This window comes from Rosa rugosa, chromosome 5, assembly GCF_958449725.1.
Source record: "Rosa rugosa chromosome 5, drRosRugo1.1, whole genome shotgun sequence".
In the NCBI taxonomy this organism is placed as follows: domain Eukaryota; kingdom Viridiplantae; phylum Streptophyta; class Magnoliopsida; order Rosales; family Rosaceae; genus Rosa; species Rosa rugosa.
Genome location: NC_084824.1, coordinates 11605085 through 11619690, shown reverse-complemented (window position 1 = coordinate 11619690; position 14606 = coordinate 11605085). Strand labels below are relative to the sequence as shown.

Genomic DNA, 14606 nt, shown 5'->3' with positions numbered 1-14606 from the left:
ACAAGAAAAACTAAGTGGCCTTATAGTGAATTAAAGTTTCAAAATAACAACTGTATACATTAATATGAGATTATGAGTTTGTTTATGATAGAATATTGACAAATATGTTAAATGTTAGGAGCAAATGGGCTAGTCGTCCACAAAATCCGTCCCGCTACAAAATGGTAACTATAAAACATTAGGGGCCGTGACCACTTACCCAAATTTGGGCCAATATACTCTCACTTACTCCACTAAGAGTTTTTTACTCTCATTTACCCAATTTAATATTTAAGTACAGTTTTGCCCTTAACTCAATTATTTAAGTATATGTGCATCTCCTTGTCTCTCTCCACTCTCCCCGATCTGCTCTTTCTCTCTCATCCCCCATTCTTCGATCTCTCTCTCTCGCTCTCTGTGGCAGCGTGCTGGGCGTGCGCAGGCAGGGTGGCGCTGGGATGGGCAGGCGTTGGGCTGCGCAAGACGTGGGTGTGCTGTGTTACGCAGGCGGAGGGGCAGGGCTGCCCGATTCTGAAGCGATCTGTGTTGGGATCTGCGCTGTGGGCTGCGCGGGTTGGCCGGAGCGGGTGTGCTGGCCGCGTGGGTAGGAGGACGATGGGATGCTGCTGTGTGAGCAGGAGGGGGACTAGGCGCGGGTGGAGGCTAGATCAAAGGCTGGGAGGCTCCGGTGAGGAGGCTGGATCGAAGGCCGGAATGCAGGCGGTTGGGATCGGTGTTGCAGATGACTCCAATGAAGGGGAGGCGGTGCTGCAGTTCGCTGGGTGGTGCTGCAGTTCCTTATGGGCTGGCGGGGACAAAGGACGATCTGGTGGGTAAGCCGCCGGGAAGAAATTTTTTTAATTATATATATATGTAAAATTGAACATATAAATTGATCAATTGTGCCTGAAGTGTATTTATTTTGATTTTGGTAGTTTATGCAATTCACCGATGGGCAATAATATGATTATTAGGGGAAATAATATGATTATTAGGAGGCAATAATATGAGTATTGGGGGGCAATAATATGTATATAAATTGATCAATTGTGCATGTAGAGTATTCATTTTGGTTTTGGGAGTTTATGCAATTCATTGGAGGGCAATACTATGATTGTTGAGGGCAATAATATGATTATTGGGAGGCAATAATATGATTACTGGGTATTATTAGGGGGCAATAAATTCAGACGCCGGAATCCGGTCAGCAGTCCAGTAGCCAGATTTCGGATTCCAGTGACCGATCGCCGGAGTCCGCGGCCGGCCACTGGTCACCGGAGCACAGTAAGGTGGAGGATGAATTTTTTTCTCTAAGTGAGAAAGAAGGAGAGGGCAAAAAAGTCCCAAAAAAGAATAAAAAAAGAATTAATTGGGTATTAGGGAAATAATCTCTTAGAGTTTTTGGGTAAATGGGGTTAAAAAACTGTTAGTGGAGCAAGTGGGCAATTTTTAAGCTGAAATTGGGTAAATGATCATTTCCCCAACATTAATACATCGGTTTAGTTTTTTCACTTCGATAAATTTGAAAAAAAAAAAAATTACCTTCTTACATGGAAAAGAAGAAAGAAAGAGAAAACCGTCAAACGAGAAAGTTGATCAATTACCGCTACTAAGTACAATCACATTTAATTACCGCTTCAATTAGTTGATCTCCATTTCTGCTGCACGTACGCAATTAATAAAGTAATTTTTTTTTTGATGAAGTAGGCAGAGTTTATATCCACATTTTTAGTACACAAGTATTTAGTAAAATAGACTTAAACTAGCTAGTTTAAACTATCTTTGACCTAGCAGAGCGCTCTGCTAGGGTTTGTGGTGCGGCGGCTCTTTTGGTCGTCGTGACCTATACCTACTCCATCCATGGAGAAATTTTCAGGCTTCGGCCTCTTCATCTTTGCCTGCGTTGTCTTCGGGGGCAGTGCCTATTTGGAGAGGAGTTTTGGCGCTGCTGGGGAGGTTTCGGTGGGCCAATCTTCTTTTGGTTCGGGATCGGAGGTAGGCCGCTATTACTGGGAGGAGTGGGATCCGGGTAGATGCAACGGTTTTCTCAATGGGTTGCCTCTTCCCGGCGTGGCTGCTAATGCGATGGCGATTCGGTGGGTGCGACATGGGGTCTTCCTCTGGCCAGATTGTGTGTCATTGTGGGGGGCGTGCCCCACTGGTAGAGCTTTGCTTTGTGGTGTTGGTGATCGGGTTTGGGTCCTCGACGTTCTTCGAAGCCAAGGTGGTATGGTAGACGGCGACCTATCGATTGGTGGCTTGACAGAGATTGGGTGCGTCACCGGCGGCGGGGTCGGGTGGCCAGATGTAGTGGGTGCTGGGAGACAATCCAGTGGGCTCTGGGCTCAAGGCGTCTTGGGCTTGGGTCGGACCTGCAATGGGCGGAGAAGAGCTGCTGTTTTTGGGTCTCCACAGTTTTGGATCCGAATTTGGGATCCGGGTGGCAAATGGTTTCGAATTCGGATCTGGGATCCGGGTGGATGTTTGGCTTGGACTATAACCCATTATTTTCTGTGGGCTGTTTGTTTTTCTCATTGGAATGGGGTTCTTGTGCTTTACTGGTATTGGATCCAGGACCCAATTCTATGGTATTTGTTCGTAAAAGATCGGCTGCCAACATGACCATGTTCTGACAACCTTGGCCGGCTTCGATCTTTAGGTGGAAGAGTGCCTTCATTCCAGCGCCAAATTGGCTTTTGTCAATTTGTGCATTGGAGTTCGATGGGTAGTCAAACCACCGACTACTCAATTCACTACACGGCTGCAATCCGTAATGTAAAATTAGTTGGCGTTTCGACGTTGCTACTATTGCGATTTTCATATTTCTTTGTATTTCAGATGCAATTTTTGCATCTTTTCCTTTCGTGTTGTTTATTTTCATTGTTGATGCATCTTTGCATCGTATCGTTGTAATCTTTCAATTTCAATAAAGGGCTGACCTCTTTTTACTAAAAAAAAAAAGTAAAATAGACTTAGTCAAATAGCAGTCGACACCATTACTTTTTGAATATACTATATAAATACTAAATTCTGATGGGTACAGACGTACAGTCAGTACACCCATGCACCCCAACGACCCCACAACAAATATTCTTTTTGCATTCCAAATTTATACACATCCTTTTCTGAACTCTTTTTCCCTATAACGGTGTGTTTTGACCTTTGGCCACATAATATAAATTATGTATTTTTTGTTTTGAAAGCATGGTAAAAAAATTTGTTTGAGTAATTTGTTGAAGTATGAACACCATATGAATGAGCGAAACCTAGATCTAGGGTTTAGTGCAAGCTGATGGTGGTCTCCAATCGTGTCTAGTGCCGGCTTAGGCCAAGTGAGATAGTTTTGGGTGGCTGATCATGTCAATGTGGAGTGTGGCTGCGACTTTAAGTGGCGGGACAGACTTGATTAGAGGTGGCAAAGGGGCCGGCCCGGCCCGACCCGACCCAGCCCATTTTAAGTGGGCCTACTCGTGCTTGGGCCGGCCCATTTATTATCATGTCGGGCTCGTGCCGGCCCATTTACTTAAACATTAAGCCCGGTCCGGCCCATGACGTACCCTAGCCCATTTATTGTCGGGCCGTGCTCGTGCCGGGCCAATAAACGGGTCGTGCTCGTGCCTACCCACTATAAAGTACGATTTTAAAATCTTAATTTGAATAAATAAAAAATAATTTTATTTAACTATTTAGAAAATTCAAATAAATTAAGTTCTACAATGTTTTTCTCAATCTTAGCTTTTTAAGATTAGTTTTCTAATAATTTTTTATATTCCACTACAAGAAAGAAAGAAAGAAAAAAAAAATAACTCAAAATATATTGCTTTTAGTATATTATTGTGAGATTAATCTTTATTAATATAATGAAGATTTAGTATCATATTATTCTTTCCTTCATTCTATAGTTGTATTATTATGAGATTAGTCTTTATTAATAAACATATATTTAATATTTAGAAAAAATACTTTATGTCAAAACAATGATATAATGTTTTATTTCACTATTTTGATAACATAGAAGAAATTGCATTGGTGCATGAGATTTTAAATAAAAAAGTCTAATATTCAAATCTCATCATTGTGGTTTTTTAATATTTTTAAAAACAAAATGAAATTTTGTGTTTGTAACGGGCCGGCCCACAATATGTCGTGCTCGGGCCGGGCCAATGGGCTAATATTCCTAGGCCCAACCCGACCCGTTATTCTAACGTGTTCGGGTCGTGCCGGGCCACTAACGGGCTTGGGCCGTGCCGGGCCGCTTTTAAGCCTGCCAGGCCCGTGCCGTGCTCATGCTTAGCAGCCCATTTGCCACCTCTAGACTTGATCATGTCAAAAGGAAATTCGAACAAGGTAGAACTGTAGAAGTCAGTCCAATCCTAAGACAACTTCTTCTTCTTCTTCTTCTTCTTCTTTTTTATATAAGAATCTAAAGACATTTTTTATTTAAGTTTCACCCCATTTATTTATTTTTTTCCTACACACACTTGAACATGTTTAGTAATCATGTATATCCGCAAAATGACTTTTATTACTAACTTTATAGCATGGATGTATACCACACAAAACAATTTTTGTTGTGGCTATAAAGCCAGTAGCAAAACCATGGATGTCCTAGTGCTGTCATAAAAGAGTAGAACCTTGTTCTAGCTATAAAAGCTAGTTACAAAACCATTGATGTCCTAGTGTTGATCCAAAAATGTTGTATATAAGAGTTTGGAGGAAATTAATAGTGGATAGGAGTAACGATGATGAAAAACAAACAAATTAGATCAATTCTCAACAGCATCCAACTATAGCAAATCCCAAATGCAACGTAACGAAAAGTAAGTGATTCATAGAAAAAAGCTCAAAAGCAAACAAAGATTTAGAAATGCAGTCTTTCAATGGATTCAAAGTTACTATTTTAAATCTTTCTACATTGATTGTGAATGAAATTCTTGCTAATTATGCAATAATCTATCTTCCTTTTTTAGTTGAAGTTAAGAGATTTATTTAGAACTAAATACTTTTTTTTTTTTTGAGAGTAATAGTCAACTATTTTATTAATAATAAACATAAGAAAAATTACAACTTATAGATGTAAAAACTACATCAAAATATAAAATAATAAGAGAAATACTAGATGCAACAAAGCATCGGAAATAAAACCTAGCAAGGATACGAAGGGATGCAATTAAACATTTGATGAGGCACCAGACAAAGTCCGGGCTATGTAAAACGGTACCAATAGTATGGTCGACCATACTTCCACGCAAAAAAAAAACGTCGAATAGAGGGTAACCTTCTATCAAGAGAACCGCCGGTAGTGTGACCGACCTTGCCTACTCCACACAAAATAATGTGCTGAATAGAGAGCAATCTTCTACCTAAGTAACCAAAGAAGTCATTCCAACATGCAGATAAATTTGAGGCCCAACATAAGTCTCCCGGATCCCAAATGCGAACCCTAACAGCTTCGGGTTCATTCACCAGTTGCAAAGCCCCAAGAAGGAAGGCCCAGCCCAAAGTCCTACTTACTAAATACTAGTTACTCCTCGTACTTTACTCTTGAACTGTCCTCATCTTCTATATTAAATATAATACTCCTTATTTTTTCAATTTCTCCCCCAATAGGTCTAAAATATCTATTATAGCCCTCACTTCCTCCTTTAAAAATAATATATATATTTTCTCTCTTTTATATTTTTATTTTTTTTTGCTTACCTCTTCTTTCTCTTCCACCACCGAGCTCTCTCTCTCTCTCTCTCCAAGGTTGGGTGGTTGGGCTCGGAGGGGGAGAGAGAGAGAGCTATTGTTTCAAAATTTCCAACGTATATCGTGCATAATAACTTAGGGCGGACTCTAGTATTGTCACGATTACTCTGCTTCTTGTGCCTATTTTAGGGTAGCAACATTTAGATAGCTCTAGGATAACCTTGCATGGTTCAATTTTGACATAGGCCGCGAGGGTGGTACCCACATTCTTAATTATTATTAATGGATTTAATCATGAGACTATAGGTGTTTTACTTGGTGGTGTCCACAGGTTACCACCCGGCCCAGGTCCATCTTACAAGCAAATGGGCCAAGTTGGGGCACATTCGGGCCGAAAAGAAAACAAAACTTAGCCCAAGACTCTGCACAAAACCCACTCAAATCAGAAGAGAGTAAAGAAAGAGAGAGCAGAGTGAGAGAGATGGCGGGTGCGTTTTGGGGGACGCGAGTGATGGAGATAGTGAAGAAGCACGACTCCGGCGGTCTGGTTTGGAAGAGAATAAAGCTGACCACCACCCGCAAAGCCAACGCCAAGAAGCGCCTCCTCCGTGTTTGGCAGGTTAGCTGCCCTTCCCACTCTCAAATCTCCGATTAGGGTTTTGCTCTTACTATATCTCACACCTCCTTGCTTGCTTCAAATTGATTACATTACTTGGAGTTTTTCATAGGTTATCTACTGTGTAAGTAGGTTTCGAGGCAGTTGTGCATTGCTTCACATGTTTTCGAATCGCTTCTAGTGTACACAATGGTGAACAAGGGATTTTCAGTTTTGACAAATTCGAATTGAGATTTGTGTATGTGGCTTTGTGCTGGTCCAATCATAAGGAAATGAATTAAGTTCAGAATTCGTTGATGGTGATACAGATTGTGTGTATTGAGATGGGAGGATTGATTTCCTGTCATCTCCTTTATGCCAATTAAATGAAATGTTATATGAAGTAAACTTGTAGAAGTTTGATTCTTCTGTTGTGATTGCTCGTAGTCACGTCTAATGTCGTTATATACAACGGGACTAATCATTTCTCCTGTAATGTTTAGCTTTTGGTTTTGGTGGTTAAACCTAGCTGAGCCTTCTGTAATATCAGAGTTCTTTATGTGTCCGTGTTCTGCATCACATTGCGGATTTTGGATGCATGTATTGTGTATTTCGTTACAAAATTGAGCAGTCCACCCTATGCAATCAGATTATACTTGCATGATGTTATCCATGATCCTCTCCTTGGTAGTTTCTGCCTCCATTTATAAGCATTCCTGATTTGGGGTGTTACATGGGAAACTATTTCTTATGCGGTGTAGATGCTGTTAGCTTGCATGTTAAATTTGTGTTGAACTTCTGGAAATGTCACTTGCAGAATGAGGCTGTCCTGAAAGCATGTGCCGAACCACCTCCTTCAAAATCGTCAGGGGCTGATGCTAGTGAAGTTGTGAGAAAGACAACTGAATAGTATGAAATGAGTAAGAGTGCTAGGCAAACCTGAATGCATTAGTTTTTTCATTATTGGCCTTAATGCCTATATGTATGCACTGCTCGTTATAAGCTTTAACTGAATGTCATCTTGAACATGCATTTTGATCTTTCTCTATTTAAAAGCATCTGTATGGCATGTTTGTAGTCTTTGGATCATGTGTAACTTAGATAACTCTGATAAATTTTGATAGTAATAAGTTTATTCTGATATTTCTTGCTGCCAATCTGTATCTTCAACTTGAGGCTTATTGATATTTGTTTTTGCAATATTGCTTCATGTCCTGAGCACTATTTTGAGATGACTAATACCACATCTTATTCTAAAGCAGCCCAAGATTGCATATTGGTACTAGGCCTTAATCTGAAGTTGGTTACTAGTCTTGAGAACACATGACCCATTAGTCTATTGCCTTGTTGTGAAAAATAGATAGATCTATGCTAGTAATGTTTACATCCGCCAACAAGGGGTTCAGTGGAATGTTTATGACCATGGTTTGCTCCAATATGATCTGGGGCTCAAACCCCCAGGCTTAGCTATCTACTGGAAGTTTCCTCAGAACCATACGGTTTGCGGAATCTCGATCCTGAGTCTTGAAAGCGGGTTTGATGGATTGGGAGTGTATAAGAACCAAAAAGAAATAATTTACTTTTAAGCATTGTTTGAATTAGGAGTATTATGAATTTATGATCCTTGCAACAGTTAGTTCATTTGCTCATCAAATATCTCTTCTGGATTTGAAGGGGTGATTTTCATTTGATTTTTTTTTAAAAGGGAATCTTTGCAGTCTCAAATTCTATATACAGAGGATAATACTGAGTTTTGTCATAGGGGTGGTGTGTGGTCCATTTAATTTATAATAAAACAGTGATGTTTGGACAACAAAAAAAGATTGTGGACACGAAAACAAATCACCACCAGAAGGAGTTGAAAACTTCCTTGCTATAGTCTCTTCTGTAGGTACTAGACTGATTTTGACATTTGAGAAATTTATTAATTCGTCCTCTTTTCATTTTCTGTGTGTTCGCTCCAATCAGTCATAGAATATGAAGAGAGATACTTGTGGCCGTTCACTTATGATTTTGCTCTTTTACACGCAACCCTTTTGATGCTATTACATGTGCTGTGGAGATCTTATGTGTGTTCAGCTAACATGCAAATATATATATGCTGTCCCGTTTACTCAATTATTTAGTTATACTAGACTCGAAACACACACTATGGGTGTGAGTAATTATGTGGGAAGTTATTCCACATAATGTGGAGAAAATTGCTGCACATATTTTATTTTTGATTTTTGATTTTTTTTTTGTTAAATTTCTTTTGTTTTTCTTTTATTTGTGAATTGACCATTTTGTCTTTCTCAAATATTTCAGTTCAAATGTTTTTTAATATTTAAGGGATATTTTGGTAAAATTTTTCTGTTTTGGCTGACAAACTCTCTTCTCTTAATAATAGTATAGATAATTTGTGATGACTTATATTTAGATTTTATTTCAATTGCCGTGATTTAACCGAGTGGATTTTAATTGTTTTACAACCCTACTGATATATATCTATACTATTATTAAGAGAAGAGGTTTTGTTAGTCAAAATCTAAAATTTTAACAGAATTGACCCTACAAAATTAATAAACTTTGAGAATGAATTAAATCACAAGGATAATTGAGACATTTACAAAATGTATTTTTATTAAAAAAAAAATTTTAAAAAATACCCACAACCCCACTTCTCTCTCCCATTTTCTTTTCTCTGCAATAACCAACTCTTTTTTTTTCTGAAAAATAATAATAATAATAATAATTTACACATGTACTAGCATTTATCCACACATGCTCTGCATGTGTAAGTATTTTTCTTTTCAGAAAAAAAAAATAATGGATGAAAACAGTTATTGCATAGAGAGGTTAGAGGGAGAGAAAAGTGGAATTTGTGGGATTTATTTTGTTTATTTTTATTAATAAAAATATAATTTGTAATTGTCATAATTGTCCTTGTGATTTAATTAATTCTCAAAGTATTTTAATGTTTTAGGGTCATTTCTGTAAAAAAATTTGATTTTGGCTAACAAAGCCTCTTCTCTTAATAATAGTATAGATTATTGTTAATAAAAATATAATTTGCAATTATCATAATAGCCCTTGTGATTTAATTAATTCTCAAAGTATTTTAATGTTTTAGAGTCATATCTATCAAAAATTTTGATTTTGGCTAACAAAGTCTCTTTTCTTAATAATAGTATAGATATGTACGTCTTGTCTTGTTTTATTTCAGATTTTATGCCAATTGAAACTACATATGTTATGTGGATGTTGAAACCTTTCACTTTCTACCCTGAAAAGAAACATAACTGTACATTAGGCACTTGATGGAATACTTTTTAGGGCAAAGGAAAACAAACAAAGAAACTACTCAATCATCACATGCAAGTTGTGGGATTCTCTTTTATCTCTGGCAATGAGCCTAGCGCCACAAAAAATATCATCTGCCCCTCGTTTATTTCCAACTGGGCAAAATATTCATATCTTCTTCAAAGAGTTGGTGTTGGCTTTAAAAACTGTTTGAGAGGAAACAGTTGCGTGTAGGAGACATCTCCCACTTCAATTAAAAAACTCCCAACCCACGCTATCATTTCAGATTCTCAAAAGCTTTGGATCCCTTTCTCCTTTCCTCTTTGTTTCGCCTCAAGTTTTAGGTTTATGATAGATTAATTTCTCCAGACCTCCTTCATTAACAACGAGAGGTCCACACCGCGATTAATTTTAATTGCGATTGCGACCGGTTTATATCTCGATTAGACAATGCTGCTTAGAACTAGGTAAAATAGACCTTAGGAGATGTCTTTTTTGCATAGATACTAAGCAACCCTTTTAACTTAATTTTGGAAAAACAAGATTTTAAAGTGGTGGGTTGGTTTCTGGTTTCTGGACCAGGTCAATGGAGATTATTACACATATTCCCTGTCTGCTTGGGTAATGTCTTTGCGGAATGTCGTAAATGCCCTTCCGTCGACAAGGACACCTCCTCCCTCTGTGTTTCTAGGACAATCAGTTTTGCTGTGTGGTCTTCCGTGACGGGCTGTCCACGTGATTGACAATTTCAGAATTGCTGACAGCTGACTTCACAAATCCGATCCATTTTTCCCTATTTTTTATTTTTTGTTTTTATTTTCTGTGATGGGAAATGAAATTCATATTATATAGAAAAAGTGACGTGAGGAACTCCAAAAGCCCTTGGGGCGTTCTTAAACCAGTGTCACAAGAAACTTGGGTCGGCAAATATTTCCTTATCTTTATGATAATTTAGTTTCTTCTCCTTTTTCCTGTTTCTGGCATGTCAAATTGGCTCAATTATGCACAAGCAATACTCATAATCAAAGGGTTTTTAATATTATTAATGCCGTCCTTTGTCTACCTGATGTCCACTTGGCGCCATCTCATGGGTATGCGGCCTATCTTCAAATCTGTCTAGCCTATGATATCATCCTCCATGTCTCCATGTTTCTAAAGGACAACAACCAACCTCGTGTAGTTTTCCATCTCAATTTATTATGTAATAGTGAATTAAGACATCATGTTTCTTTCTTTCACTCTGATAATCTATTACGTTGTTAACTCCATTGTTTTTCTTTTAGTCTAAATCATCAAATATATATATTTTTTTTTCAAACTTTTAAGAGAAAGCGGCACATATAAGGTTCTTTTGAATTATTTAGTTAAAAACAAATTTATAACTGCTTTTGTTAGACTCTTCAAACCCGCATAGAGAAGGATCAAGTAATGTTGCAAACACTAACATTTATATTTATATAACAGTTAATAATTGCTGTTTTATTGTCACTACCATAATGATATGGCACGTACTTTTGTGTTTTATGGCTTTGATAAGATATTAGTTACTAATGATAATGATAATGGTTGAGTCAACTATTGCAGGCTCGTGGTTCTTGCACGTCTGACACGGCTGCAAAATTGGGCGAAATTATTAATTTGGATAAGTCGGAACTAGGAAGTAAGTAATGGGAAAAGTATTTTACATTATGAGCATGAAGTGCTAGCATCTCTGTTTTTTTCATATTCATTCCAGTCAATGTTGCAGAGGACTTAGGAAGATAGTGGGAGGTATGATCCCTCGTCTAATCTGGGCTTTGTTAATTAACAAAACCCAGATCAGGGATTATAATAGATAATGTTCTATAGCAGGTCGTTTACTTTTATTAAGAAACATAAAACACACAATGCCATGATTAGCATCTTTGACAAAATGTGTTGCAGAGTTTTTTAAATTCTTCTTCTGGATTATGAGGTACCGTTTACGTAAACTCGCAGGAATGTGCAAGAAATCATATACTTTTGGGAATTTAAGGTCATGGATCAGTTTTCAAACTTGGGTCCCTTGCCTCATTTTATTTTCAATAATCGCAGCTGTCCCTGTTAACAATCCACTGTGTTTTTTTAATTCGATCTTAGTCACCAACTGGTCTTGAAGATTCAAACTTTTAGTTAACCCTGTTTCTCCTGCACCATCATACCCATCTTTATTTGTCCTCTGGTTTCTTGTATGACACTGAAACGCTGAGGAGGAATATTGCAGTTGAGCGTTTATTGTGGAAAATTATGCTAGAATCAGAATGTCTGTTTATCAGAATAAGATTCTGTGTTCGATTTTTCAATGATGCAGATTTGAGTTGGAGTGGTCTTAGTCCGTTTGAAAACAATGTTGAGGAATTGGGTTCCTTTTGGGTGATTATCTTGCCTTTTCCACAAAGGGATTACGGAACCTCGCACGAAGGTGATGATTGATCTTTTAAGATTATATTCGATTCTTCCACAATCTGAGGATTGTTATTGGCTTCTAAATCATATGCCTTTCTATACAAGAATGTGAATAAAGTGTGCTATGAGAAATTTAGAAAACTTGGGGATTTGATTTACTCTTTACATAAACCATCTGCTAACATCCATTGCTCAATTTGTTCTTTCATAACAACCCCGACTACAAGTTAATTTTTCAACGCCGATTTCTATCTTGAATCACAGACAAGGCGGCGGTTCTAAAACTTAAGGGACCCAAGACTGACTTTACTGGATTGATTTTCTAGATGGTTATTCTGACAAATTAAGCAACAAGAAGCTAGCCCAATTACTGGTTCAGAAGGAGACTTTACTGTTTTCTTCTAAAAAAAGGAAGACTATTGCAGCTACTGCTCTCTTCGTGCTCCTCTGTCTCGGTAGAAACGACATCTGTGACTCCACTTGAACCTGAGGATGAAGAACAAGGCGCAAGGCTCAAATTGGTCCTGTCCTTGGTCATGAAATCGTAGAAAACAGGCCGAGTAATCCTTGGATTTTTCGCCACTCGGTCAACATTGCAGGCCTGCACTTGAACTAGTTCTTCCTCGTTTTTACCACTGCCTCTTTTCTTCAAAAATATGCGGCAAAGAACCCAATTGTTCACCGGAACAGGGCTCTGCAACAACAGATGAAAACAACTATTAGCAAACATTAACAACAGTGTTTGAAATGGGATTTTGCTCGAATTTGGTATGCCGTAAAATTTTGCACTCACTTGGGTGGTGGAGTTATTTTTATCTTCAGCTAAAACGAGGCGATACTCGTGCATAATCCAATCGGTCCTACTCCCATGTGGAGGTTTTCCTCTGTAAAAAACCAAAGTCTTCTTCATCCCAACAACTTGGTTACCCCTGGAAGCCACAATTTGCTTGTCCAAACCAGTTGCCTTCCAATACCCAGAACCTGTTGCTCTGTTTGATCTGTTCCCATTTGGGTACTTGGCCTCCCTAGTGCTGAAGAAGTACCTCTCTTGCTCTAAATCACCTAAACCCACAAACCCAATCTCCATTAGAACCAACTAATTCTCATGGCATTGTAGCTTTATCACAGTACATATGAAAACCCACTTCAATAAATTGAAGTTTGAGATGAGTGTGGAGATTAAACTCTAAAAAAAAAAAAAAACCAACCTGGCAAATCCCAAGGATCAGACTTGCAGACTTCAACCTCAGGGATGATGGAAGCAGGCAAAGGACACGAGTAGACCTTGCGCTTCAAGTACTGAAGAACAAGCTCTTCGTCGGTAGGATGGAACCGAAAACCAGGAGGCAATCTCAGCTCTCCATTCCTCACAAAACTGAGCTTCTCCATCTAAATCTCGAGTCGCAACAACAACTCAAGATGAAAATTTGAATTTGAAACCCCAATTTACAAAAGGCCCTTTTAGCTTAGTTCAAGGCTTAAAAGGCTTAGTCCAGTTCAACTTCAGATGCCAAATATTTTAGAGTTCCATTAGGGTCTAAAATGAAACATGATGTAACAAACAACAAGAACAAGAGGGAGGGAACAAGAACAAGGAGAAAAGGGAAAAAGTTGGAGGAGAAGGTGGAGATCAATTGTGGTGGGTATGATAGTGAGAAAGTATGGCTTCTTTTATAGTAATGGGTGTAAGAGAGAGACGACCCATTTGGCGTAAACCAGACTCAATCTCCTTTCCTTTGACGCTATTTTAACAAAACGTCCAGGGCTCTGCGAAAAGGTTAAACCTTTCCATACGAACCAAACCCCCTTGGAAATAACCGATCCCGTTAATGTGTTAACCTAAACCCAGTCTTTCATCGTTTACCTAAATTCCCCCTTTTGTCCTTGGACGCTTCGAAACGTCTCGACTCTGGCAGGAGGGTGGCATTTCGGTCCTCTCGCGGAAGAAGGTAAACTCAATCATCCCAGCCGGGAAGGGTATTGTCGTCTTTTCGCGACAGTCTGGGTAGTTAGCAAAGGGTGGTACGCCTTTACGGAGATCCGTAATGGATGAAGTAAGCTTATGTCACGCTGACAGCTGTAGATCATCCAGCAAAAGCCCCTTAAAGGCGTTGTGGGGCGAAATTACGGTTGCGGCCCTCACGGGGTTCCCGTCAGCAAATAGTACTGTGCGCTCCTGGCTGGCAAGCAAAACTGTTGGGTGCTCACCAACGTGAAAGTACGGACTACTACGGAAAAAATTATTAATTTTTCGTCCAAATTTTATTTTTGTCCGGAGAAGAGGAAATTAAATTTGATTTTTTCATTTTCTTTCGAGTGAAGCTCTCTTTCTTTCTAAGTCATTTCTATCCGTACGACAAAAACAAGAAGACAGTAACTCTTTTCTTTGCGTGGACAAGTTCAGTTTGTTAACAATTTATTGGACTTATTATGTGAGGAGAGACTATTAGATACAAACTAGGGGATTTGACAACTCAAAGAGTCAAGATTCCTTCCTAATATGTCTTTGCATCATAAACTAAACCTACGCAAACTGATGTCAACTTCTTGCTAACAGTAAGAACAAAAATCCTGCCTATTTTGTAATTTTAAAATGGAGATTTCAATGGGAAAAAATAAATTTTATAGTTGGTAT

At 38.5% G+C, this 14606-nt stretch overlaps 2 protein-coding genes and 1 long non-coding RNA gene across 3 annotated transcripts; 2 read left to right on the top strand and 1 right to left on the bottom strand.

Moving 5' to 3' along the window:
- Positions 1-6111: 6111 nt before the first annotated feature.
- Positions 6112-7422, top strand: LOC133710420 (uncharacterized). Its single transcript, XM_062136487.1, has 2 exons — positions 6112-6289; positions 7083-7422. The coding sequence occupies exons 1-2, from the start codon at positions 6152-6154 to the stop codon at positions 7173-7175; spliced, it is 231 nt and encodes a 76-aa protein (XP_061992471.1). The 5' UTR covers positions 6112-6151; the 3' UTR covers positions 7176-7422.
- A 2191-nt stretch (positions 7423-9613) lies between these two features.
- On the top strand, positions 9614-12366 carry LOC133709035 (uncharacterized). Its single transcript, XR_009846136.1, has 2 exons — positions 9614-10638; positions 11132-12366. It is a non-coding gene; the product is annotated as an uncharacterized LOC133709035 (long non-coding RNA).
- Positions 12104-13763, bottom strand: LOC133709033 (NAC domain-containing protein 83-like). Its single transcript, XM_062134633.1, has 3 exons — positions 13180-13763; positions 12765-13033; positions 12104-12665 (listed from the first exon to the last, which is right to left on the bottom strand). Exons 1-3 carry the CDS (start codon positions 13358-13360, stop codon positions 12360-12362), a joined length of 756 nt encoding a protein of 251 aa, XP_061990617.1. The 5' UTR covers positions 13361-13763; the 3' UTR covers positions 12104-12359.
- Positions 13764-14606: the final 843 nt, after the last annotated feature.